This window comes from Nannospalax galili, unplaced genomic scaffold, assembly GCF_000622305.1.
Source record: "Nannospalax galili isolate Female #2095 unplaced genomic scaffold, S.galili_v1.0 scaffold14, whole genome shotgun sequence".
Lineage (NCBI taxonomy): Eukaryota > Metazoa > Chordata > Mammalia > Rodentia > Spalacidae > Nannospalax > Nannospalax galili.
In genome coordinates, this window is record NW_008336953.1 from 5936904 (window position 1) to 5962787 (window position 25884).

The 25884-nt window shown below is 38.8% G+C and overlaps 1 protein-coding gene across 2 annotated transcripts in view; it reads right to left on the reverse strand.

The window, feature by feature from the left end:
* The window catches only part of Mastl (microtubule associated serine/threonine kinase like), a 47491-nt gene that overhangs the window by 10536 nt on the left and 11071 nt on the right, over nucleotides 1-25884 (reverse strand). The window contains exons 5-9 of one of the 2 annotated variants that reach the window (XM_008831757.3): nucleotides 20855-20961; nucleotides 19076-19220; nucleotides 15829-16001; nucleotides 9679-10761; nucleotides 8302-8440 (exon numbers count right to left, since the gene is read on the reverse strand). In XM_008831757.3, the coding sequence (XP_008829979.2) occupies nucleotides 8302-8440; nucleotides 9679-10761; nucleotides 15829-16001; nucleotides 19076-19220; nucleotides 20855-20961 (1647 nt within the window). Of the gene's footprint in view, nucleotides 1-8301; nucleotides 8444-9678; nucleotides 10762-15828; nucleotides 16002-19075; nucleotides 19221-20854; nucleotides 20962-25884 lie in introns of both variants that reach the window. The other variant, XM_017797819.2, reaches the window with a different exon arrangement.

Sequence of the window (25884 nt, forward strand, 5' to 3'; positions counted from 1 at the left end):
TTTGAAATAATCCTTGAGTTTTATCATTACAAAAATCCTTCCTTAATATCATGAGACAAAGTAACACAACATTTACCAATTTATTAAAAAGAGTTGAATTCAAATTACGTTTATGACATATTATAGCAACCTAAAATAACCTGACCACACACTGTTAAACTATAAGGTTCTTTTCTGTTGTGGGTCTTAGGCAGATTTACTGCTGTTTGGATTTTCAAAAAGCCTCCTTTCTTGGTCTTTAAAGAGTCTGGGTGTTAAAGATGACATTGGACAACTTTATCTTCCTAACAGCAGAAATACTTGACTTTAACATTGACAGAATATATTTAATATAAGGTAAAGTCCAGAAACCATATAAAAAGTTTGTCTACATATAGGTTAGTCAGTCCATTTTTTAATTATTTATTAATTTTTTTATTTTTGTCTTTTTGATACAGGGTCTCCCTGTAGCCCCAGCTGTTATGTAGACCAGGCTGGCCTTGAACTCACGGAGATCCACCTGCCTCTGCCTCCGAGTGCTGGATTTAAAGGTGTATGCCACCACGTCCAGCTAGTCCTTGTTTTTAAAAAAATTATTTATTTTTATTTTATGTGTATGCATGTATTGCCTGAATGTAAGTGCATGAGTGTCATGCAATGCCCAAGGAAGACAGAAGTGGTCGTCAGATCCCCTGGAGCAACCATTTCAGACAGTTGTTAGCTGCCATGTGGGTGCTGGGATTTGAACCCAGGTCTTCTGCAAGAACAGTCAGTGTTCTTAACTACTGAGTCATCTCTCCAGCCCCAGTCCTTTAATTTTTAAAAAAAGTTTATTATTTTTATTTAATGTATATGAGTGTATTGCCTACACGTGTGTAAATACACCCATGTCATGCAATGTCCACGGAGGTCAGAAGAAGATAACAGAACCCCTGGAACTGGAGCTACAGATGGTTGTTAACTGCCATGTGGGTGCTGGGAATTGAACCCGGGTCCTCTGTAAGAGCAGTCAGTGCTCTTAGCCATTGACTCATCTCTCTAGCCCCAGTCCTTTAATTTTTAAAAATATTCTAAATATACATTTTTAATAGCAAAAAGCAATTTAGACATTTCTTTGGCATTTAATAAAATCATATTTTAAAAATTTAATCATTCATTAAATGCAAGATTAGTTATCTCTCTTGTAATTTTTTTTTAGTTTTCACAATTAACATTTGAAAATGCTAGATCCAAATCATTCAGTAAACTCAAAATTAATATAATATCTATAATTTTGTTAGTCTGAGATAAAGTCTCTGTATACTAGTTATTTAATTCAATCTTAAATTCTACAGTTAATCCTTAAATGTCTGTATTTGAGCTAGGCCTAGTAAAGACATGGAATAACTGGTTTTCAATGGCACAGTGGAATAGCCAATGCAGGTAAGGAAGGCAGACAGGCAATAGTCTCTATGCACTAATGCCACAGTGGTATGTTCAAAAATGTTTATATTTATATATACACATCTTAAATCATGTACATGGAGAAATTTTAGCTCATGGTAAGTTAAAAATGTTAAAAAAAGTAAAAATGAGGTGGCCAAAGGTTTGTTAATTTAGTTTATTTTAAAGAATTTTTGGGGCAGACTTGCATTTTGCCTCATGCTGTTTTAGACACAGTATGACATAATGTTCACAAAATCAGAGAGATTGCTAAACTGGATGTGGTGGCACATGCCTTTAATCCCAGCACTTGGGAGGCAGAGGCAGGAGGATCTCTGTGAGCTTGAGGCCAGCCTTGTCTATATAGCAATCTAGGCCAGCTGGGGACACAAGGAGACTCTGACTCAAAAAGATAAAAAAACAACAACAAAAAACCCCTCTCATACACATAAAACATAAAAAGAAATTTGGGGCTGGAGAGATGGTTCAGTGGTTAAAGGCACTGGCTGCTCTTACAGAGGACCTGGGTCTATTCCCAGCACTCACATGGCAGCCTAACAACTGTCTGTAACTCCAGTTCCAGGGGATCTGACACCCTCTTCTGACCTCCACAGGCACTGCATAACATGGGTGCACTTATATATATATGCAGGAAGTACACTCATTCATACACATGCAAACACACACACACACAGACACACGCAGGGAGTATACTCATTCATACACACACAGACACATGCAGGGAGTACACTCATTCATACACACACACACACACACAAAGATCTCAAATAATTTTGTCCTTGGGCAAAAGTGCTTTCTGTCCTAGCCTGTCAACTTGAATTCAATCCCTAGAACCCACTTAAAATGAAGAGAGCCAACTTCACAAAGTTGTCCTCTGATCTCCACAGGCACACTATGTCATGTATACCTGTATACACATCACATATATACACAATAACATTTTAAAAATAAAAAAATACCCTCAAGGCTTTGGAAAAATGGGAATGAATCAAACCAAAAACCGTTGATGAGAAAAAATAATTTGGACTGCTGGAACTAAGGGTGTTTGTTTTTTTTTTTTTTGTTTTTTTTAAAGGTGTGTGCCACACATCCTGCTTAAAAAAAAAAAAAAAAAAAATTCCCTGCATGTATGTAAGTGCATTCAGTGCCCAGAGATGCCTGAAGGGGGTATCAGATCCCTTGGAACTGGAGCTAAGGACTGTTGTTAGCCACTATGGGTGCTAGGAATGGAACCTGGGTCCTCTGCAAGAGCAGCCATGCTCTTAACTGCTGAGCCAGCTCCTAGTTTATTTGCTTTTAAGCCAGGGTCTCATATATCCCACTCTGGCGTTGAACTCCCTGTGTAGCTAAGAATGACTTTGAACTTCTGATCCTCCTGCCTCTACTCTCTTGAGTGTTGGGATAACTGGCCTGTGCCAGCACATCACATTTTATATGGTCCTGGGGATGGAACCCAAGGCTTCATACATATTAGGCAAGCACTATACCCATTGAGCTACATCTCCAGACTGATTTTAGTTTTTTGAGGGTCTCACTATGTAGCCCATGCTGTCTTTGAACTCACTGTGTAGCCAAGGATGACCTCAGACTCCTAATCCTCTAACCTCAGTGTCCCGACTGCTGGGATTACAAGAGGACTCCCCCATATTAGAAAACCAGAGCTGTCAGATACGCTACTGATGTGCCTCAAGCTTTTAGAAAAACAAGAACATGCCCAACCCAAAAAATTAGTAAGTGGGAAGAAATAATAAGGATCAGGGTAGAAATCAATGAAATGGAGACCAAAAGAATATAAAAAAGTGAAAAAAATTGAATAAAACAAAAAGATGATTCTTTGAAAGAATAAACAAGATTAATGAACCTCAAGCCAAACCAACCAAAAGAGAAGACAGAAATTAGTAAAATTAGAGATAAGTCAAGGGTAATAACTATCTCCACTTCTATTCAATGTAGTACAAGAATAATGTATGGCTGGGCATGGTGGCACACACCTTTAATCCCAGCACTCAGGAGGCAGAGGCAGGCAAATCTTTGTGAGTTCAAGACCAGCCTGGTCTCCATAGCAAATCCAGGCCAGCTAGGGCTACAGAGAGACCCTGTCTCAAAAAAAAAAAAAAAAAAAAAAAAAGAATGTAAGGGAAAGAAACGAAAGGGCTACAAATATTAAAGAAGAGTCAAGTTATTCCTATTTGCAGAAGATATGATCCTATACTTAGATCTGATACTCTCTGAAAACTAGCAGATATAAAATTCTGCAACTTTTCTATTTAACAATAGTGAACTTACCAAGAATAAATCAGCAAAACCCCTCATTCACAATAACTTAAAAAATAATGAAACAGTAACAATAAACACCAAGCATGAATTTGCCCAAGGAAATGAACAATAATTGTGAAAGCTTTAAAATACTATAGAAAAAAATTGAAGACCCTAGAAGATGTAAAGCCACCCCCCGCCCCAGTTCTCAAGGACCAACAGAGTTACTATAGTGAAAATGGTCATATTACCAAAAGCAGCCTCTAGGTTCAAGGTAATCGCCATGAAAACTGAATAGCAGGGCTGACAAAATGGCTCAAGAAGTAAAGGCTCTTGCTGCCAAGGCTGATAACCTAAGTTTGATCTCCAGGATCCATATGGTAGAAAGAACTGACTCTTGCGAATTGTCCTTTGATCTCCACATGTGAGCTGTGTTAGTGCCCATGCACATACATGTGTACACACAAATGTGTACACACACAGTTTTTTTAAAAACTTTAAAAAAATAAAGGGGCTGGAGAGATGGCTCAGTGGTTAACAGCACTGGCTGTTCTTGTAGAGGACCTGGGTTTGGTTCCCAGCACCCACATGGCAGCTAATAACTGTCTAACTCCACAGGCACTGGTGGACTTATATACAGCAAAACATTCATATACATAAAAATAAAAAAGAAAATCCCAATAGCATTGTTCATAGTAGAAAAAAAAATCCTAAAGTTCATGTAAAGTACAAAAGACTCTGAACACCTTAACTATTCCTAAGCAGAAAGCACAATTCTGCACATATGACAATACCTGATCTCTAACTACACTGCAGAGTCACAGGAAACAAAAACAACACAGTATTGGCACAAAAACAGATGTATAAACCAATGGAATAGAATACAGGACCCAGAAATAAACACATTGCGGGTACAAGCATATAACCTTTGACAGAGGTATCAAAAAATCCATTAAAAATGGTGAAAGATCTCACTATAAAACTTAACCCTCTAAAACTGCTGGAGGAAACAGGGAAGACACTTCAAGATAAAGACATAAACAAGGACTCTCAGAAAAGAACCTCAATAGCTCAGAAATACTTTTAAGAACTGAAAAATGAAACTTAAGGCTTCTTCATATCTAAGGCAAGAGTAAGCAGGGTGAACAATGACCTAAAGATGGAAAATCTTCAAGAACTCTTTGTCTGGCAAGAGATTAATATCTGATGACCATAAAGAACTCTAGGGGCTGGAGAGATGGCTCAGCGGTTAAGAACACTGGCGGTTCTTGCAGAAGACCCAGGTTCGAATCCCAGCACCCACACGGCAGCTAACAACTGTCTGTAACTCTAGTGCCAGGGGATCCAGCAGCCTCTTCTGACTTCTGCGGACATTGCACGACACAGGAGTACTTACCTACATGCAGGCAATACATCATACACATAAAATAAAAATAAAATACTGAAAAAAAACTCTAAAAACTTGCTGGATGTGATAGTATACACTTTCTGTCCAAGCACTCAGGAAACAGTGACAAATTGATCTCCATGAGCTTGATGTCAGCATGGTCTACACAGAGCTACATAGCGAGATCCTGGCTTATTAAAAAACAAAATAAAAAATTAAGCATCAAAACCCCAAGTCATCCTATCAATAAATGGGCAAAGAACTGAACAGGAAGTCCTCAAAAGAAATACAAATTGCCAGTAAATAAGTGAAAAATGTTGAGCATCTGTAGCTATCAGGGAAATGTAAAATAAAAACACAGAGACATTCCAATCTCACTCCAGTCTTTTTAAATAGCTCCCCTCAAGAAAACAAACAAGAATTCTGATGTGAATGAGGAGGAAGGAAGCCTTGTTCACTCCTGGTTGCAGTCATAAACTGCTGTAGCCAACCAAATCAGTATGAAAGTTCTCCACAAAACAAAAGCAGAGCCAAGCAGCAATGGCTCAGTCTGTGATCCTAACACTCAGAAGGGCTGAGAATTCAAGGCCTGTTTAGACTACAAAGTGATTTCAAGTTCCAACTGGCTGATATGGCTCCCAGAGAGTTGTGAATAACGTCAACAAAGCAAAACCCCTAAAAATAGAACTACTGTATGATTTGGCTGTTCATACCTGAAGGAATCTATGTCAGCATATATCACAGAGATATTGCACATCCATGTACACTGCAGCACTATTCATGATAGTCAAGACAGTGATCAGCCTAGCTCAGCAACAGATGATCTGATAAAGAAAATGTGGCACATATATACACATACAATGGAGTTTTATTCAGTCATAAAGAATGAAATTACATAATTTGCAGGAAAACAGAGCTGGAAATGATCATATTAAGCAAAATAAGTCAGACAAATATCACATTTTCTCTCATATATAAAATCTGGACTAAAAAATATATATGACATAATGGTAGAGATAGTTCTATATGGGCAGAAGGTTGGGGTCTAAATGGAGGGAGGAATGGGTAACGGAAGAGCAATGGGAAGGAACAGACACATAGGACATATTCTCTCTCTTGGAATCCAGATTTAAGAATAATACATTTATGGAGCTTGTGAGATGGCTCAGTAGGTAAAGGCTGCTAAGCCCGACAAACTGAGCTGGATCTCTGGGACCCACGTGATAGAAGGAGAGAACCAAGTCCTGCAGGTTGTCCTCTGGCCTCCACATACACACATGGTATGGGAGCCACACACAATAAATAAATAGACATAATGAAAAGGACTATATATATATATATTTTTTCTTTTCTTTTCTTTTTTTGGGTCTTTTTGAGACAGGGTCTCCCTGTAGCCCCAGCTGGCCTGGATTTGCTATGGAGACCAGGCTGACCTCGAACTCACGGATCTCTGCCTGCCTCTGCCTCCTGAGTGCTGGGACTAAAGGTGTGTACCACCACGCCTGGCTTCTTTTTTTCTTTTTTATGGTTATTGCTACTCTATTCATTTTAGCAAGGAAATGCAACCAATTTAGTTGTCTATCAACAGATGAATGGATAATGAAAATCTGGTACATTTGTAAAATGGAGTATTATTCAGCTCTAAAGAAAAATGAAATCACAAAATCTGAAGGAAAATGGATAGACCTAGACTGTATATTAATGAAGTCACCCAATCTCAGAAAGCAAAAAACTACATGTCTCCTTCATATGTGGATCCTAGGCTATAATGTATACATGTATATGTGTAAACAAATTAATGTGTGGGTATACTGTAAAACGGCACATAATGAGTTCATGTATACTTCGTGTAAATATAAGTCTATCTCAAGATAGAACACATTTTTAATGCGAAATAAGTTCTTATATGGGGAGTATCAACAGGTGATTCTAAAAGATGCTCTTACCTTAGAGGAGAATATGAGTTTTATGACTTTTCACTCTTTGAATAATTCTGTATGCCAAAGGCTTTTTTGTAAGTACTAATAAAATTTAATAAAATTAAAAAAATATACTTCTGTAGATGACTTGAAAGCAGAAGCAGGACTGTTTGGACAGAGGGTGTCCAGCAAGAGGGGAAGATACACAGAGGGTTATAGAGCATCAGTGCTACCAAAGTACAAGGATATATATGCACACAGTGTCATAATGAAACCCATTACTTTGTATACCAAGAAAAATTTAATAATATAATAAATCAGTATATAAATAAGCTAGCCACATGATGACAGAGAAAAGGAAAATACTAGATATAAAGAGCAATGGAAAGATGGATTTTCAGATTAAAAAATACCAAAGACTCTGGGCTTGGTGGTGCACAACTTTAATCCCAGCACTGGGGAAGCAGAGGCAGGCAGATCTCTGGGAGTTCAAGGCCAAGGCCAGCCTAGTCTACTTAGTGAGTTCCGCTAGGGCTACAGGGAGACCCTGTCTCTCAAAAAGACCAAAAAGAAACAACAAACAAACAAACCAAACACACACACCCAAAGATAGCCAGCAAGTCATCAGAAGCTAGAAGAGCAAGGAAGAATTCTCTTAAAGTTTTAAAAGTGTTATATTTTAAGCTTGGTTTGTGGTATATTTTTTGTGGACAGAGTCTTGCTAAGTCCCCCTGGAACTCATTTTGTAGACCAGGCTGTCCTGGATCTCAGAGATCTGCCTGCCTCTGCCTCTGGAGGGCTGGGATTAAAGGCCTGTGCCACCATGCCTGGTTGGTTTGTAGTACTTTGGGATATCAGCCCTGTGAGATGAATATAGTTGGCTCCAGAATGTAGAATTAAAGTTCTTTTGAGAGAGAAAGGAAGGGAAAAAGACAGGTAAAATATCTTTTTATTGTTATGTATCTTCCTGAAGGATGGTTCATTTCTAGGCTAACCATTCTGGTGAGAGTTACTTTTTTGTTTATTGTGTGATTCTACTTTTATAAAATGCTCAGAATAGGCCAGTCTATGGTATTTATGTGTGGGGGTGCATGTGCATGTACCATGGTGCACAAGTGGGTGTTAGGGACAGCTTGTTGAAGTAGAGGAACCATGTGGGATATAGAAATTAAATACAAGTTGGCAGGCTTGGCAGCAAGCACCTTTACCCACTAAGCCATCTCCTGGCCCCAAGTATCAAAGAAATTTAATTTACCTTAAGGGATAATGTAGCTTTAGATAAAAATTCAAAACCTAAAACACATATGCATGCCTTACCGTGGGCTGTGCCTAGTAAGAGCTCAGGTGCCAGGTAGTCTGGGGTTCCTAGAATTCTCCCATCATCTACTGGGGCTGCCCCTCTTCTCACACTCTTTGGAGTTCTGTATGATGTTCCTGACTTGACCTGATTTGGAGTCTGCTAAAAAAGAGTTGAAGAGACAACAAATATCTTGATTCCTTTTACAATGAACAGAAGCACAGATGCAACAAGAACAAAGGGAAAAGATGTCTCTAGGTATAAAAGACACACTCAAGTCCTTGACTGGGATTTGAAAATATTTATACGAGTTATAATTATGAAAGGTCCTTCCTTAATGTAGTAAAATCCAATAGCTCAGATAACATCAATTATTTCAATAAGAAAATTGTTATAAGAGGTGGGAGAGATGGTACAGTGGTTAAAAGAAGTGGCTGCTCTTGTGAAGGGCCTGGGTCTGATTTCCAGCCCTCACATGGTAGCTCAACCAAATAAATCTTAAAAAAAAAGAGAGAGAGAGAGATGGCTAGAAGAGAAAAACTGAGAAATACAAAGGAACACATTTTTTTTCTTTCTTTTTTGACAGTGCTGTCATGTAGCCCAGGCTGACCTTGAACTCACAATTCTCCTGCCTTACCCTCCCGAGTGTTCAGATTACAGGCTTCCACATTCCACCTGAGAAAAGTTTCTTGACAGCTTAGATTAATACAAAGTTTAAGAAAGGCCACAGCTGACAAATGATTGAATTATTAAGACAATGTATAAGAGAAACTAAATATCAATTACTTCATCTACTAAGAGGTATTTCAGAAGTTTTGAGGTAACTGTTGCCTAACCACAACCTTGTGAAGTGAGGAGGACAGGGGCAGCTGGAAAATAGGCTCTGAGGTTAAGGGACATCTAAGCCCTTCTAGGAAACCCCAAATCTCATAAACTAAATTCAGAGTTTATTCTCTTTATGTTATGAATAACATAAATGGAACTTTTTGTTTATAAACATACAGAAAATAAAAACAGTATTTGAATGCTTCAATATTGGGTACTTTAAATATGTTGTTGGACAGGGTCTCCCTGTAGCCCCAGCTAGCCTGGAACTCACTATGTAGACCAGGCCGGCTTTGAACTGACAGATCCACCTGCCTCTGCCTCCTGAGTGCTGGGATTAAAAGATGTGTGCTACCATGCCTGGCCTCAGTTTCATATTTCATGATATTATTGGGATCAGTGAAAACATATATATTCTTAGAAAAACATAATTATCCAACTTTTCTGCATGAAAATTTCTACAAGTCCATAGAACTATAAAATTAATACCATGCAATCTTGCAATACTGTACAAGAATCCATGTTCATAAGCTATTAATCTAAAATTAAAAGAATGAAATATTATAACATACCTGATGTGACATACAGAATCTTCCTTTCTCAGTGGGGGTAACAGCCATGGGATATGAGCCACTGTTTGCACATGAAATATCCATGGCATCTAAGGAAGTAAAGCTCATCTTGGATGGTTCCGAGTTACTGGATGCATTAATATGACTGTTAAAACTCCGAAAAGCTACAGCATTTCTTTTAGAGGTTAATGTCTTTAACACTTTTGAAGGAGCTAACATTTGGTGACTCTCCAGGACAGAATTATGACAGATGTCTTCAATATTTGATTCTTCAAAAGAAGATTCTTTGATGCTTTTATCTGGATCTAAGTCCGACCTTTCCAATGAACTTTCCATTATAGAAATTCCAGGAAAAGATGAATCTGAATCCATACAAACAGTTTTAGGAGCTCTATCATCATCAGAACATATCAAATTAGAACTTAGGTAGTCCTTTTTATTAGTCATTTCACAATCTTCATCTAGTTCAGACATAAGGTTTTTTGCTATCACTGGTATGTGTAATTCTTCTGGGTTTTGTTGCTTATCATTAAAATAAGTGACACTGCTTTTATTAGCACAGTCAGTTTGTTGACTTCTGTATGCTGACAGCTTAAGAGTCTGGACTTCAGCTGTTATGTCTGTATTTTGACCTGTATAGCAACTTATCATTTCATGACCATGCTTATAGTCTATACAGTTTTTTTTATTTTGTATAATGTCCTGACAAGGACTAGAGTCAACCAGTTGAAAATTTCTTTTTATATTTCTTTTCTCAAGGTGTTCTTCAGATATACCACTTGAATTTATAGTCCACTGATCTGCCTGATGGAAACCAGACTGCCTTGTGTCAGTTGTCATGTTTACATTACTTATATCCAGTTCTCTTGTTTCCCAAGAAAGGTCCCCAGAAAAGCACTTTTTAGAAAGGTCCACACAACTGCTTCCAGTGGCAGGAAGGGCACTGCTGTCATGAATGGGAGAAAGAGCCAATTCAAGATCCTTTTTATGGAAACTTTTGGTCTCGACAGTATTTGTAGATTTTGCCAATGTTTCAACTGCATTCCAACTCACCATTGTAGAGCCTGATGATGCCTCATTTTCCTAAAAGGGGGATATGCTACTTTTAGTTATTCAAAGATTAGATACTTTTGCCTTTGAAACTAGGACCACATACATGGCATAAGTAATTCCATGAAGTACTATGCTATCTCTTCTTGTTTTCAAATGGAACAAAAGAGCTTAGATAATGGAATTTAAAAACAATTTTGTATAAGCTCACACATTGTTTTGAATAAAACACTGGGAAATATTTTAAATCAGTTCTGTTCTAATATTTAGATACTATTATTAAATAAGACAAATTAACAAGGAACATGTTCAGATAAGTTTTGGGTAGGGTTATATTACATACATTATGTTTTCCAATAGGGGTATGGTTATTCTGTTTTAAATAGTAAAATGTAAGACCTTAAAATCTAGTCACTGAAAAACTACAGATAAAAAATAGTTACCAAAAACATAAAACCAGAAATTAAAATCCACTGTTGGGGCTGTCGTTGTACCGAAACTACACAAAAACAAATAATGAAAGATAATAAAATTGCCCTGGGTGTAGTGACACACGCCTTTAATCCCAGCCCTTGGCAGACAGAGGTAGGTGGATCACACAAGGCCAGCCTTATCTAGTCACTTTCAGGCAGGCTGAGACTAGGGAGATGCTGTCTAAAAACAACAACAACAAAAAAAAACACAGAGTCTCATTTATTTCAGGCTTGATTTAAAATGACCAAGTAGCCAATGTTGCCCTTGAATTTCTGATCTTCCTGTCTCTCTCTCCTAAGTGCTGGGATTATAGTTGTGTCACCAGGCCCAGTTTATGTGGTATTGGGGTTCAAACCAGGACTTCAGGTATGCTAGGCAAGAACATTACCAACAACTATATCTCCAGCCCAACAAAATGTTCTTCTCTTCTTTAGACATGGTTTCACTGCATAGTCCTGGCTGGCCTGGAACTCACTATGCAGATCAAGCTGGTTTTGAACTCTCAACAGAGATTCACCTGCTTTTGCCTCCTGAGTTGCTGAGATAAGAGGTGTGTGCCACCACACAGGGCTAAAATGCTTTTGTTGAAAACTGAATTGAAGTATCTGTGGATATTTGTTTACTCAGAGCTTTTTTTTTTTCATTTTTGATCTTTTTTAGACAGGGTCTCCCTGTAGTCCCAGCAAGCCTGAACTTTACTATGTAGACCAGAGTGGCCTTGAACTTCCAGAGATCTGCCTACCTCTGCCTCCTGAGTGGTGGTACTAAAGGTGTGCACCACCGTGCTTTGCTATTCAGAGCTTTTTATACATTTCAAATTGGTGCATAGTCACCAGGATTTTAATAAGAATACTCAAGCAGCATAAATCTTCAGCAATCTCTAATACTGCCTTTTTTTTTCCTGGCAGTATTGGGGATTGAATCTAGGGACATGTGAAACAAGTGCTCTATCACTGAGATATAGCCTTAACCCTTAATAGTGTCTATTTTTAATGTACAAAGATCAAATTTTAATAGCTATCATTAACTTATTTAGTAGTAAAGAACACCAGGCCAAAAGAAAATTTCGGAATTAAAATTCACTGTTTTTCTGGTGTAGAAATTGATGAACTTGGGGATCAGTACTGTGTTATCAAATGGTCCCTTTATTCATCTGAGCATAACTTGAAATATGCACTATTATAGCCTTATTATTGCATTTTTTTTCCTTTTGAAACGGTCTCCTTAATTGTCCCATTTGGCCTGGAAATTGCTATATAGACCAGGCCAGCCTCAGTCTTACAGAAATCCACCTGTCTCTGCCTCCCCAGTGCTGGGATTAAAGGTATGAGTCACCATACCTGGCTGCATTTCTTGGGGATGTCAAAATGAGTGGGAAGAAGGTAAAGGTATGAATATGCTGAAATAGTAATACAATATACTTTCTAGAATATGAAATAATAGTTCTGGGAATAGGAGTCTTGTTTATTGTACTGTATATATTATCTACAGCAACGCTTAAGAAGAGAGAAGAAACAAAAGGTCCAGATAGCCTATTTGATCTCAAAGTTAGTTGGAGGGGCTAGATACCTGGCTCAGAGGAAGCCACCTTCCCTAAAGGCTAGTTCTCATAGCTTTGTAGAGCACTATGCAAGCTGGTAAGAGAGAATATCTGTCATCCAACCCTAGCTTCAAGGCCTAAAAACCACATCAATGACCAGCACAGCAAATGACACTGGATTAGCAGTGGCACTTTTATCTTGGGGGTAATCAATAGTTGCCAAATTGAACTTAAAGCACACTCAATGGAGGAAACTCATGTCTGGTACTGTAAACCTAGACAAATATCTATACAGCTGGAGAGATTATAGATCTTAGAGAAAACCCCAACAATCTCATATCCTTAGACAAATATAATTTCTTACTATGTGCAAAATATGGATCCTGAAATTTACAGACAAGTATCCCAGTTACCACCCATCAAAGTAGCTTCTTTTTCAACAGACATTATTACAGAGTTACACCACTGGTCACATAGAGATTCTCTGTGAATTGCCCAAGCCCAAGTGGCACATCTAAGATGCAACCTCTACACCTGAGACTCACAGAACACAGAACAAGGGATGAAGAAAACACTAATGCATCTTTCAGTTTTCATCAATGAAACTCCCTCATGCAACATAGGGCCAGGAGCACAAAAGGCCACAAATGGCCAAAATGCAGAGAATATGAGTTGGCAGATCTTGGACAGGTCTCCTATATTGAGGTCCACCCACTTAAGGCTCAAGGACCATTGCAGAAGAGAGGGCACAAAGATTGTAAGAGCCAGGGAGGAGGTGCATGACCACATGGAAACAGTCCTATGGGCACCTGGGACCCTTCTCATACAAACCTACAGCAATGGTGTCAGCATGCACAAGACCCATGCAAACTTGGGCAGACAAAAACCCAGCACAGAACTGTGGAAATGAACAGCAAGCCCCAATCTTAGTTGAAAAATTATTGGCAGCTGATTACTGCTGGGTGAGGAAGAGCTGATCTTGAGAGACTCTAGATAGGCTGACTAAACCCTGGTGAATGAACTTGCACTGAGGGACATCTCAGGACAGTAACTTTAAATTAATAGGCCTTAATACAAATGACAGAATGTATGAACTCTAGTGGGGGGGCTATTGAGGGTGCCTTGGGGGTTTTCTCTAAGACTAAGATCTAAGACTTCTCCAGCCATGTGTATTTGGCTATGTTTACAGTACCACACATGAGTTTCCTCCCATTGAGTCGGCTTTAAGTACAGTTAGGTAGCTGTTGATTACCGCCCCCCCCCCCAGATAAAAGTGCCACTAATGCACTCTTATATTAACCTCCATCCACCCAGGACTCAGGGACCATTGTAGAAGAGGGGGCAGAAAGATTGTAAGAGCCAGGGAGGAGGTACACGACCATATGGAAATAGGAATCCTACAAGCTCCTGGGACCTTGCTCATATGAACCATGAACCTACAGCAATGGTGTCAGCATACACAAGACTTATGGAAACTCAAGCAGACAAAAGCCCAGCACAGGCCTGTGGAAATGGATGACAAATTGGCAGCTGATTACTGTTAGGTGAGGAAGAGCTGGTCTTCTTAAAGGGAGGCTGCCTAGACCCCAGTGGATGAACTTGCACTGAGGGACATCTGGGGACACTAACTTGACTTGATAGGCCTTTAACACAAATGTCAGAATGTATGACTTCCAGTGGGGTAGGGGGGCTATGGGAGGGTGCCAGAGGGGAAGGGGGTATAAAAATGACTGATTAATATAATATGTTCTGTATGAGGGGCATGGTGGTGCATGCCTTTAATCCCAGCACTTGGGAGGCAGAGGAAGGCAGATCTCTGTGAGTTCAAGGCCAGCCTGGTCTTCATAGAGAGTTCCAGGCCAGCTACGGCTGTAGGGAGACTCCTATCTCAAAAAGACTATAAAATATTGATAAAAATTTTATTAAACTATTTTTTTAAATTAAAGGTTGAGTGGTGGCCCACAGCTTTAATCCCAGCACCCTGGAGAGCTCTATGAGATTGAGGTCAGCCTGGTCTACATAGTAAGTTCCAGACCAGGGCTACTGGGAGACCGTGTCTCAAAAAAAGAGGGGGGAGGTGGTTGTGGAGAGATGGCTCAGCAGTTAAGAGCACTGGCTGCTCTTGCAGAGGATTGGGGTCCAGTTCCCAGTACCCACATGGTAGCCAACAACATACAAACTCCAGTTCTAAGGGATCCAATGCCCTCTCTGGCCTCCCAGGGCATTGCACACATGTGGTACACTTGTGTACATATAGGTGAAACACTCATACACATAAAAATAAGTGAATTTAAAAAAAAACATAAAAGAAAAGTTAGTTTGATCTTGCTTATAAAAACACAAGTATCCAACAACAAAGAAAGTAAAACAAATGCAATGTAATTTATTTGATCAAATGAGTTTACTTTATCGACATTCTATGGGGGAACACTTAACTATAATTTTACATTTTAGTTCCTATCACCTTTTGTACTCATTAGCATTAATAACTGTTAAGAAAAAGAAAAACCAGAATGTATAAGTAAATTAAGTAATATAATTTAAAGTATATCCATTTACTTGGCAATCTCCCCAGAAAGAACACTTTAAAGGAAACATCCATATTAACTTTACGGTCTAAAAGCTTTATCTGAAGACTTACCATTCCATTAAATGAGAAGCTGGTGGGAAACAGTAAAGAGGCAGGTCATATGAGTTATAAAGTTATGTAGGTCAAAAGAACAACAAAAATCCCTCAATAATCCAATGTTTTCATCATGGGAGGAAATACAACAAAAATCCCTCAATCATCCAATGTTTTCATCATGGGAGGAAATCAGAATGCTTAGAAGACAAACATTTTCTATAGGCTTAACAAAATTATTTAATTACTCATTTTACATTAAACAAGATCAATTTCACAACAGAATGAAAAATGAAATATTTCTAAAGAATTTGACAGAATATCCAAGAAAATGAAGAATTTTTATAATACTTCAATTATTATGCATGTAACATTTTTTTAGGTTTTATATGGAAAGGTATGATGTTTCTATCATCAATTTTACATGCATTTTAATTTTGATTAAAATAAACTTCCTTCTAACCTGGCAGTCCTTTTCCCATTTGGGACTGCTGTGGCATTCTGATTCCATACTGGACACGATGGTGTGGGACTGACTACTGGTACTGGATGTCCCCAGTCTTTCCCTACACTGCAGTAAATTAGAAGTCAGACATTTCACAGGTACTTCTGGCTTAGATTCAAGTTTTTTGAGACCTGTAGGAAAAAGACAAATTTTGAAGCTCATTTGTCACAGCTTAGTTCTTGAACTAAGTTCTTGAACCTGAATCTTTCCAGATCATTGCATTAAATGTTACATATCACAACTATGTGTTCATAAACATTATCTTGTCCACAAGGATGGCTGTGTTACTCACATGATTCTTCCTGTGCTTAGATTCATAAATTCTTCCAAACGTAGGCAATGCCCCAAGGTTTATTAACGAAACAAACCCCCTTAACATTTAAGTAAAAACTAGGACAAGAGAATTAAAATACAATGAGAAGGAAATCTGTTTTTAGCTATGTATGATATATTTTATAGTTACTATTGGTAATGGAGCATTACTGATATGCATTGAAGTATATTATCTAGATATGTTATAAGGTTAGAATGTGACTAAATTTACTCAGCTCAACCTCAGCTAATGTTTAATTAAAACTACAGTTTTACTGGAGATGTTAAACTTTTAATTATAGGAAGCCATAGATTTTTCTTTTTTTCTTTTCTTTTTTTTTGCAGTGCTTGGGATTGAACCCATCTATGGCTGTATGCATATATGGCAAAAACTACCAATGAACCACACACCTATCCCTTCTAGATGGGATTTTCTTATTATAGTTGGATAAGCCAAATAATAAAAAATTGCCTAATACTATAGTTGGATAAGTCAAATAATAAAAAATTGCCTAATACTAAGCTATTGCAGCGAAGCAGTTCTATTTAGAGGTACCTGGTCCTTTCTCATATACAAATATTGCTAAAAATGGTTGCTCCTTAGTTTTACATGTTCTGTGTGTATATGTACATGTTGGGTATGCATGTACATCTGTGCATGTGAGCATAGAGGTCAGAGGTCAACCTTGGGTGTGGTTTCTTAGGTTCTATTCACTTTGTTTTTTTGAGAAAGAGTTTCTCATTGGGCTTGAGTTTGTCAGTAGGCTAGGCTAGCTGACTAGTGAGCCACAGGGACCTCTGTCTTTCCCTCCTCAGTGATGGAATTACAAGAGTGTACCACTATGCTTGGCTTTTCCACATGGGTTCTAGGAAGTGAGCTAAGGTACTTACACTTATATAGCAAGTACTTCACCAAATGACCTATCTCCTTAGCCCCTCTTTAAGTTTTAATTACACACAGACAATTGTGATTTTACTGGATGCTGTAAGGATGCAAAGATTTTATACATATATAAAAAGATGCAAATGTTTTTTTGTTTTCATTACCCAAAAGGATGATGTCTCAAGAAAATTCTTAGTCTTAAAGTTTATAATCTGGCATTAGAATTTTAAAACCAGGAGGGTAATTTCAAAGTCCATTTATCCAACTTTCTTCTTCATACATACACCCTCTTTTTTAGGGGGGTCTTTTTGAGACAGGGTCTCCCTGTAGTCACAGCTGACCTGAATTCCCTATGGAGACCAGGCTGGCCTTGAACTTAGAGATCTACCTGCCTCTGCCTCCCAATTGTTGAGATTAAAGGTGTGCCCCACCATGTTCTGCTATACATCCTCTTAATAAAAGTCCTAAAGCTCACTGGACACTGACTTCACTCTATGACTGAACTGCTTAGCTGTCCTCCCAAAATCACAGAGGAACTGGTGTTAAATTTAATGCCATGTGCATGCTGTATATTTGCTAACAAGTAGTTTCTTGATCACTGTTATGATCAGGTTCTTCCCCACTGGGAAACTTGGATACCTTTTTTCTTTTTCTGCTCTTTTTGAGACAGGGTCTCCCTGTAGCTCTGCTGGCCTCACTATGTAGACCAGGCTGGCCTTGAACTCATAGAGCTCCACCTGCCTCTGCCTCCCGAGTAGTGGGACTAAAGGTGTGTGCCACCATGCCTGGCCTCAGTCATAGAATTTTTCCTTGTATGTTTTTTAAGATAGGGTCTCATTAGAGTCCAGACTGGCTTCAAACTTACAATCCTGATTCAGCCTCCTAACTGTTGGGATTACAGAAGAAACAAGATTCATTACATGTGAAGGAAAAGAAAAAGAAAAATTAGCAGACACAGAATTCTATTTCGAATCAAGACTTAAGCTTACCCACTCACTACTGTGAAACTTAGTATTTCCAAATATTAGTTTTCTCTTTTGTGAAAAGGAGATAATGCTGTACAGGTCCTAAAATATGTATAGCTTAGTTGAGGACCAAAGTCAAAACAAGCCAAAGTTTTACATTGAAATTACCTCAACCTTTTTGAAAATAAGTTTGTAAAGGTATACAACATTGCGGTTACTATATCTTGTTTATATAAGATTTCCAGGGACCTAGTATAGTGAAATTCCCCAATGATCATTCCATTAAAGATTAACTGAAGGCTATCTCATTAGCAAGACAGCTTACTCTGAACTTAAAAATCAACCGCAATTGGGGTCTGGAGAGAAGGCTCAGTGGTTAAGCATATTTACTGCTCTTCCAGAGGACCTGGGTTGGCTCCCAGCACCCACATGGCCATGGCTGCTAAGACCTGTCCTTAACTCTAGTCCCAGGGGATCGAATGCCCTCTTCTAGCCTTTGCAGACACTATGCAGGCATGTGGTGCACTTACATATATACAGGCAAAATACACATAAAAATACATAGCCGGGCGTGGTGGCACACGGGTTTAGTCCTTGCACTGCAGGAGGATTTCTCTGAGTTGAAGGCCATCCTGGTCTGCATAGTGAGTTCCAGGCCAGCTGGGGCTACAGGGAGACCCTGTCTCAAAAACGACCAAAAAAAAAAAAAAAAAAGAAAAATAAAAATCCATTGCACTTGTCAGAAATGGCATTTATGTAATGAAACATAGGAATGCCACAGACTGGCCAAATATTTGTATTTTAAAACTGTTATATTTATTGATTGATACAGTGTTTTACTGTGTAGCCCTGGCTGGTCTAGAACTTGCTATATGGACCAGACTGGACTTGAACTTATCTGCCTATCTCTGTCTCCTGAGTGTTGGATTAATGGCATGTGCTACTACTATACCTGGCTTTGCATTTTTGCTATTAGGAATTTAAAATGTTAGAACATTTTGTATCAAGGTGCACACTTAATGGAATAAATACCCTTTATACTCACGTGGTTTTAGCTGCTTGTTAGAATAAGTAAGCTCCTTTTCATCTATGGACATAGGACACATTAACCCGTGAGCAAGCTGTGGTTCAGACTGACAGGTTGACAAGACATTTGTAGAATCTTTGTCTTTTTCTGCAACTGGTGTGAACTATTAAAAAGCAAATATTATTTTAGGGCCAGTCAGCTGGCTCAGTGGTCAAAGGCCCCAGCCATGAACCTCGATGACCTGAGTTCAATCCCTTGTTCTCCTACACAGTTGAAGGGAAGAACTTACTCCTGCAAATTGTCCTCCACCTCCACTTGTGCACACACATTAAATTTAAAAATTAATAAATTTTTTTTGGTCTTTTTGAGACAGGGTCTCCCTGTAGCCCCAAGTGGTCTAGAACTCACTATGTGGAGCAGGCTGGCCTTGAACACATAGAGATCCACCTGCTTTTGTCTCCCGAGTGCTGGGACTAAAGGCGTGTACCACCATGTCCAGCTAAAAACTAATAAAAGATAAGAAATAAAAAAGAGGGCTGGAGAGATGGCTCAGTGGTTAAGAACACTGACTGTTCTTGCAGAAGACCCGGGTTCAAATCCCAGCACCCACATGGCAGCTAACGACTGTCTGTAACTCCAGTCCCAGGGGATCTGACAGCCTCTTCTGACCTCCGCAGGCATTGCATGACACGGGTGCACTTACCCACAGGCAGGCAATACATGCATACACATAAATTAAAAATAATAAAATTTTTTAAAAAAATATAAAAAGAAGGGGCTGAAGAGTTAGCTCAGCAGTTAAGAGCAGTGGCTGCTCAGCAGAGGACCTGGGTTCGATTTCTAACATCCACATGGCAGCTAACAACTGTCCTAACCTCAGTTCCAGGGGATGAAGAGATGGTTCAGTGGTTAGAGCGTTTTCTTGTAGAAGACCTGGGTTCGATTCTCAGCATCCACATGGCAGCTAGCAACAGTGTATATATATAATTCTAGTTCTAGGGGATCCGACACCCTCTTCTGACTTCTGCTGGCCCTGCATGACACAGGTGCTCTTACATACATACAGGCAATACACTCATACACATAAAATAAAATATTAAAAAGAGAAAAGTACTACTTAAGAATATAGATACTACTGGGTATGGTGGTGCATGCTGTTGATCCCAGCAATTGGGAGGCAGAGGCAGGTGGATCTCTGTGAGTTTGAGGCCTGGTCTACAAACTGAGTTCCAGGTCAGTTGGGGCTACGAGGAGACTTTCTCAAAAATGAAAACAAACAAAAAACAAAGAAAAGAATACAGATACTATACCATCTGAGCACACAAACTGTTAAAAGTAATGCCACCTCATGCTTGATATTTAAATCTATTTTCATATTTTTATTTTTTTTATTTTATGTGTATGCGTGTATTGCCTGCATGTAGGTAAGTGCACCCGTGTCATGCAATGCCCGTGGAGGCCAGAAGAGGCTGTTGGATCCCCTGGGACTGGAGTTATGGATAGTTGTTAGCTGCCATGTGGGCACTGGGATTTGATTTTCATATTTTTAAAAGCAGGTTTAATATTTTATTTTATTTTATATTTTTGGTCTTTTTGAGACAGGGTCTCTCTGTAGCCCCAGCTGTCCTGGAACTCACTATGTAGACCAGGGTGGCCTTGAACTCAGAGATCACCTGCCTCTGACTCCCGAGAGCTGGGATTAAAGGCATGTGCCACCACGCCCGGCTGAGGCTTAATATTTTAAATGGTAAGCATGTGAATGGTATGTCATATGAATTTTCCCTATGAAGTACTTACAAATCCCAAAGAACTGATGAGAGATAATACTTGTCCTGGTGTTCGTGAATAATCTTGCCTAGGTTTAGCCATTGATGGTGTTGTCAGGATGTCCATCATATTGATATCTAGAGATGCAGGGATATGAAAGGATATGAATTTATTTAAAACCTCTACTTATCACTAAATCAATAATCACATAATTTGAACTTTGCCCTTTTCCATATTATTAACTTTACCTACAAAATTGTCTGCTGTAGGAAAAATATATTCAGGGAATCTTCTGTGCCAAAGAGGCAACATTTACAACTAATTGAAATTATTAAAATGTTTGTGGGGTGGAGATATAGCTCAGTGATAGAGGGCTTGCCCAGCACTCAATCCCTAGTACTGAAGACAAAGGAAAGTTTCACAGAACAGCTCTGCTGTTGAATGGGTAGAATATAGCTAAATAAGCAGGAATGCTATCAGCTTTTTAAGGAAGCACTCAGTTATTACTCATCAGTTGCCTTTATGCAGGCAGCTGCCATTGCTCTTTGGCTGTCTACAAGGACTAGATTGTAAGGCCTCATTATGAATTGACTATACACTGCATGATAAAGCATGCTGTAACTGGGCTGGGAGCTTCCTCCCTGGCAGCTAGCCCTCATAGTACTAGAAGGTGATATGAGGCTTCTGGGGTAAAACTGTCTCTTACCCAACTGTGGACCCCATATGCAACACTACTGACAGGCCAGGGAAGATAATACATCCACAGGTGCAATAGTCATAACTAACCATTCTTTGAATGGTTTTGAGCCCTGTTCCATGGCAGAGAATCCTTGTTTGGTACTGTAAACCTGGTCAAAAGCCTGTGCCTGGGGATGTCAAAGGCCCTGGGGGAAAGCCACCACTGTTTTTTTGCCAAATGGACATGATGTGCCTATCAGATTGCCTTTAAAATAACTATGTTCATACCCACAGATGATTGCTATTGTCAGCTTTGGGTATAGACACTTATTTTTGCAGAGGGCAGAGGCTCATAACTGGTAAAAGTGATGAGGATAAGTGACAGTTGAATGCTTAGCCACAAATAGGGCACTGACATCATCCCCTCCAAGGCTCAGGGAACATCACAGAAGGGGCTGAAAGCATGCTCGAGTTGGAGGAAGGAGTAGGATTGATGTGGAATGCTGACTCCTAGGAATGGCATGGCTGTAGTACTTTTATTTTTTAAAAACAATTTCTTGAGAATTTCATACAGGCATATAAGCATATAAAGTGTTTTGATCAAATCCATGCCCACTCCCTCCCCTCCAACCCCTTCCATATCTCCCCATCACTTTTTTTTTTTCTGATAACTTCATGTACTTGTTCTTCTTTTTGCTACTCTAACATTCCTCCCTCTGAAGAGGTAACCCTAACATCATTCAAGGATTAGATAAGAGCTCCCAAATACTTTTGACATTTTTGGCCTTTGGAACACAGTATGTTGTTAAGAGGCCCAAGGACATTTTGACTTTTAGCCAAGAAACTGGCTACTTTTCTTTGTGGTCTTTTTACACTAACTGCCTAGCCAATTCCTACTTCCTATTCTTAGCACACCATCCTCTAAAGAGGTTATCCAGTTTGCAGACAGGGAATTGCTCTGGCTTCTTCCATGCTGAATAGGGATGCAGGGTGAGGCAGCTGGGGTACCCCTTCAGTGGGTCTATCTAAAAGACTCCCAGATTGCATAACTCTTATCTGTAGGGGGAAAAGAAAGTCCTTGACTGCTGAATAGAAGATGTGAAGGAGAAGTAAAGGCAAGAGTAATTAGCATTACAAATTTTAGACAGGGAACTAGAAAAAAGAACAGGACAAATTTCAAATGTTCATGAGAGTCCATTGGAATGCACTTTTTTATTTAAAAAAATTTTGTTTAATGTCATGTGTATGAGTGCTTTGCCTGCATGTATGTTAAGTACCTCAGGGTAAAGTTGTTGGATGTCCTAGAACTGGAGTTATGGATGGTGGTTCGCCACTGTGTGGGTACTGGGAACTGAAACCAGGTCCTCTGCAAAAGCAGCTAGTGCTGTTAACTGCTGAGGCATCTCTCCAGCCCTCATACCACTGCTGTTTTTTTTTTTTTAAGACTTTTATTATTTTTTTATGTGTATGTGTGTGTATGTGTGTGAATGCACGGCACATGTCTGTAGGTACCCAGAGAAGACAGAGGAGGGTGTCAGAGTCCATGGAGCTGGAGTTACTGGACATGAGTCTTGGGAACCAAATACAGGTCCTCTAGAAGAATAACAGATGCTCCTAATCACTGAGCCATCTCTTTAATCTTGGCTGTAGCATTCCTGAACTCATACCAGCTCTGGTTACCTGTACAAGATCGGCACCAACATCCTGTCACAGAGTGGAGAGGAGTTTATGAGGTTTCACCCCTCTTTGAGGATTTATGTGTGATTAATGGTTGCTTGGATGGGAGAGATATTTCCTTCAGTGGTGTAGCCACTGGTAAGGTGCCAATGCCTCTGTAAACAACCCTATTGTAACTAATTGGACCATCTAAGAAAACACAAAAGGCATGAAAGCGTTAGAGGGACTAGTTGTGAAAAGAAAGGACATCAGAAGGAGTGGAAGCAGGTTGAGAGAATAGAGGACATGTGTGACTATGATCAAAATACATTACAGACATCTATGGGGGAAAAAAACACTGTTATCTACTGAACCTATGAGACTCTGGTAGGGTGTGGTGGTACATGCCTTTAGTCCCAGCACTGGGAAGCAGAGACAGACAGAGCTGTTTTTGAGGTCAGCCTGGTCTATATAGTGAGTTCCAGGCCTGTGAAAGGCAACCTAGTGAAACCTTGTCTTTAAAAAAAAAAATGATCACACACAACTTGAAATTTAGCAAGGAAACAACTTCTAGTATAAACATAGTCCAATTACAGGTCCCTTATATTCACTAATAGTTTAAACCTAAATCAAGACAGAAATTGAGTTACATTACTAGCAGGTTTCAATATATAATGTTTTAAATGAATTCAACATTGAACATAACACTTTATTATTTTACTTAAGTCTTTTGTATGGTATAGGTCTTTAGAAAGAATATTTGACCTTTAATCTCAGTGCTTGGAGGCTGAGGCAGGAACACTGCTGTGACTCAAGGCTAACCTGTGCTACCAAGTGAGACTGTCTTAAAATGAAACAAAAACATCATTACACTTGAAATTTGAACTTACTTCAGTCTCATTTGTTTCACATTGCTGAAGCACTAAAGCAAAAGAATAACCTTACATATTACTAATAAAACTAAAAAAGTTATACCTTGCACTGTGATTAAAAATGACTTAAATTTACCAAGAATTTCATCCTAAAACAATTTTCCAGTAAGTATTATGAAATTTTAGGAGTTAGATTTGCTTCTCAATTAAAAAATGTTTAGATCTGTAAGAAAGCTAATGTGGTAAGCACTGTATTATAAAGCATCCCTAGAGACCTCTCACATAGTCTATAATCGAATATTACTACTGAGGAAAAAAATGTGTGAAAAGTCACATGAAGTGGGATTAAGAAAATTATAAATAGTCTCAAATCAGCTCAGGCAAATTTTTACCAAATTTAGGAATAACTGTAGACTTGTATATATTTTCAAATAAATATAATTTCAGAGTTTATAATTTTTAGGTTTAATTTCACATTACTTTTCATTTATTAAAAAAAGAAAAAAACCCTTTGAAAAAGCTGAGTGTGGTGGCACATGCCTGTATTCCAGTGCTCAGGAAGCAGAGGCAGGAGGACTGTCACAAATTTAAAGCTAGCCAGGTCTACATAGTGAATTCCAGGCTAGTCAGGGATATAGAACAAGATCCTGTCTCAAAAATCCAAAAATAAAGGCCAGTGAGATTGCTCAGCAGGTAATGGCACTTGCCTGGTGGCCTGAGTTTCATCCTTGGAACCAGTGTAATAGTGGAAGAACAGAACCGATTTGAAAAGTTGTCCTCTGACCTCCACATATGCGTCATGGCATGTGCCTCCCCCCGTGACACCCCCCCCACACTCACACCCACACCCAACAATAATAAATTAAAAAAAACCCCAAAAACAAAACCAAAAATTTCTGCCTGTCCATCTTTTCATCCTGGGTTGTGTCTGCGTTGCTGGAGAGCAAAGCTAGGGCCCGCATACACCAAGCAAGCACACTACCAGGAGCTGTGCTCCTAGCACACTTTTGTTTTAACCCTTTTTTAAACTTTTAGGTTAGCATACAAAGTAATGGATTTCATCATGGCATCTTCATATTTCTTATCACTACACTTTATTCTGATCTCCCCCACCACCCGCATCCCTTTCTCACACTCTGCCATGCTTTCTCCCCCTCCTCTGTAAGAGCAGTTGACTGCTGAGCCATCTCTCCAGTCCCCCTTCCACACTTCTTAAAAATCTACTGTTTCCAAGTTGATAATTTATTGCTTTTCTATGATTCTATGATGAATCTGAGTCATTTCTTGTTCCAATTTACTAGACAATGCTGCTACAGATAATTTTTCACATATATTTTGTTCTCTAAACCACTACCTTAGAATAAATTCTGAAACATAAGATCAATGTGCTAGGGATGTAGCTCAGTGTTAAAATGCTTGCCCAGTACACCAAAGGCCTTCGGTTCAGTCTCCAGTATTGAGAAATCGGAACCCGAAACAGTTCCAGCAGGATAAAAAGAAGGATAGAACTTGTGACCTCCATTTTAGTGATCTAAGGATTTGAAGGACCTTTGAAGGTCTAAGAATGATTTTTATCGGTGCTGTGGATTAGACTTAGCTAAGTAAACATTCTGTTACTATATTCTTAAATCCTAATTTTTAAAAAATTAAAATTTTTTTTCTTTTAAATTAAAAAAATTTTAATAACCACATGATTAGAAGAAGCATTTCATTACAGCTTTAACATATTCAGTAACACACTCCAGAGCAAGGATACATCTCTTTCAAAAGTGGCTGTAAATTTTTAGGTTCACAGTTGAATTAATACAGTTATACAATATTGAACTCAGTATAAATCCTATAAGACATAAAATT